Consider the following 2576-nt stretch of genomic DNA (forward strand, 5'->3'; position numbering starts at 1 on the left):
GAAAAAAAGAATAAATACTCTTCTTAAAGTCTAAAAAAAAAAATATAATAATTTTTTTCAAAATTTCAACATAAAGTCTTTAAGGAAAAGTCTAGGAGACCAGCAACTTTTGTGTTTTCTGGCCAGCACTTAACCATCAAAACAAAAGTGAGTGATTTTCCACCATTAAATGTAATCTCACACCATTAAAAACACTATTGATGGCCAATTGATAGTTACAAAACACTAAAATTGCTGCCCCCTAACATTCCTCTAATACTATTCGCTCATGCATGTATAATAATATTATTTATCTTTATATACACTTATGCCATAATGTCAATCTATACGACACTATTTATAAATATAATTTTCCATCAAATTTTTTCTGTCAAAGTTGATTTTCGACAAGAAAAGAAATAATGTCATATTTCCTTATTTTTTCTCTCAACAAGAAGATCAATTTTTTTTAGGTTTGACGATGATTGTTGGAAAGTGAGAAAGAAAATGTTTAAAAGCAATTGATTTATATACCTTGAGGCTCTATTCAACATTTGATTTGTTTTAAAATCTCGCACAATCCAATTGAAGCGCACAGCATTCATTCCTGCAGTAGATAACCAAGTCTCCACTTCCACTGCATCATCCCTATAATACAAATATATATTCTGCCCTTTATATTCATGAAACATAAGGAAGATTGCAAGAATTTGTTTTTCGGATAATACGTCAAAAACAAATTAAAAGAAATTAAGTAGCATTTAGTGGCTGATTTTGATATACAAATAGCATTTTTCTTAAAAGAAATTAAATGAAAAAATATAACAACAACAAAATTAAATTCCATAAGGCTTAATATACAGGGAGAGAATATATAGTACATAGACTTTTATAATTACTTAAGAAAGCAATATATTATTATTATTATTTAATTTGTCCAAAAATATTAGGTGAACAAGTCATTTCTATAACTATGTTCAACCATTTTTTTTTTGGTCTTTTTATGTATTTCCTCTTTAATTTGTTTTTCAATTGATTTTTATTATGCCAACAAACTATTAAATTAACTTAGTTAAACTTAGTTATCAAAATAACTTAATCATATAGCATTATCTTAATTTGTCAACATAGCTAAAAGTAAAATTAGTAAACAGATTTATTGTTCACATAGTAATATGATTACATGATATATCTTATTCTTATGTGTAGAAATAATTTTCACTTTGACAAAACTAATATATTCATAAATCAATTTTGGATACAAAATTTGAAAAAATTATTAGATGCTCTCAATACAAATTACAACTTTTACGTTGATGTATTAATTGAATGATAAGACAGTATTTATAACAAAATCATTTTTGTATATATGGCATAAACTAATTGGAGAGAGTAAATCCTTTTATTTTATTCTTAGAGCATCTAATAATAAATGACACAAAAATTTGTTATGAATAAATAGAGTATAGGGGTACTAGTGTAAACTAGTGAGTTAGTTAGTTTGTTGATATTTTGTTAGCATAGTGCTGCACTCTTGTAAATCAACTCTAATACACTCTCAATTCAATACTTTATTGTTTTTGGAATCATTCTCAGTAGTCTTCTCTTAATCCCTTCATGAATGTATAGCAATTTTGTTTCATAGTCAAATATCAATCGATCTCCTATAAACCACTCAACCAAATTCAGTGATATATATGTTATAGAGTCATCATTATTCATTGCAAATTAAAGATCAATATGATTAAAATTATAAATATATAGGAAGACTTACCATTTAGGGTAACGATAAGTCGAAACCTGCATTTCACTATACACCCATACTAAGTTCCTTTTGATCATTTCTTTCGTAGAACCAGCTACATCATCATGGACCCCAAGTGTCTTACAGTGATAAGTTATAGAGTGCTATGAAACAAATAATAGAGCCAAATGAGATAACAATATTATTGTATGTTACGGTATACATGTAAATGATAAAAGGTTAGTTTAGTTAGTTATAGTTAAGGAAGTTATAAGTTTGTTAGTAGATTCTGTTTTATCTCTTAGCTAAATATATAGAATATAGATCTTTTAAATTTTGGATTTTTACTCTAGAAGATAAAGTGTGATTTTTCATCCTTGAATGTTTTTTTTCTCATATTTTCTCTTTCTCCCACCTATGAAATAAATGGTAAGAAATCACACTTTATTCTTTAAAGTGAAATTCAAAATTTAAAGAATCTAAATCTAAGTAATATACACAGAGAAGAGCAGAGGAAGATGTATGTACTGAATCAATAATCCAATACACACATTGAATCACATTGCTCTCTCAATTGTTCTCTCTCTCTTTTTTTTCTCTTTTTCTCTTCTTCTACCTTGTTTCTAGCATACCTATTATTGTACAATAAATAAAAAATTTAAGATGAATTTGAATTTTAAGTATTGCACAGTAATAATATCTTCAAGTTCTTTGTACGAATTATTGCTTTGTGGGATCATTTTAATGGACATCATCATATTTCTCAGTCATACTTTGTGTATTTTCATGTTGTTACGTAAATCTTGAAACATGATTAATTCACATTTTATTTTGTCAGAATTTCAAGTTAATT

At 26.6% G+C, this 2576-nt stretch overlaps 1 protein-coding gene across 1 annotated transcript in view; it reads right to left on the minus strand.

Annotated features, from left to right (window-relative positions):
* The window catches only part of LOC107633058 (palmitoyl-acyl carrier protein thioesterase, chloroplastic-like), a 5247-nt gene that overhangs the window by 1309 nt on the left and 1362 nt on the right, over nucleotides 1–2576 (minus strand). The window contains exons 3-4 of the mRNA XM_021118823.1: nucleotides 1754–1887; nucleotides 514–627 (exon numbers count right to left, since the gene is read on the minus strand). Coding sequence (XP_020974482.1) covers nucleotides 514–627; nucleotides 1754–1887 — 248 coding nt within the window. The remainder of the gene's footprint in view (nucleotides 1–513; nucleotides 628–1753; nucleotides 1888–2576) is intronic.

Source organism: Arachis ipaensis, chromosome B03, assembly GCF_000816755.2.
Source record: "Arachis ipaensis cultivar K30076 chromosome B03, Araip1.1, whole genome shotgun sequence".
Classification (NCBI taxonomy): Eukaryota; Viridiplantae; Streptophyta; class Magnoliopsida; order Fabales; family Fabaceae; genus Arachis; species Arachis ipaensis.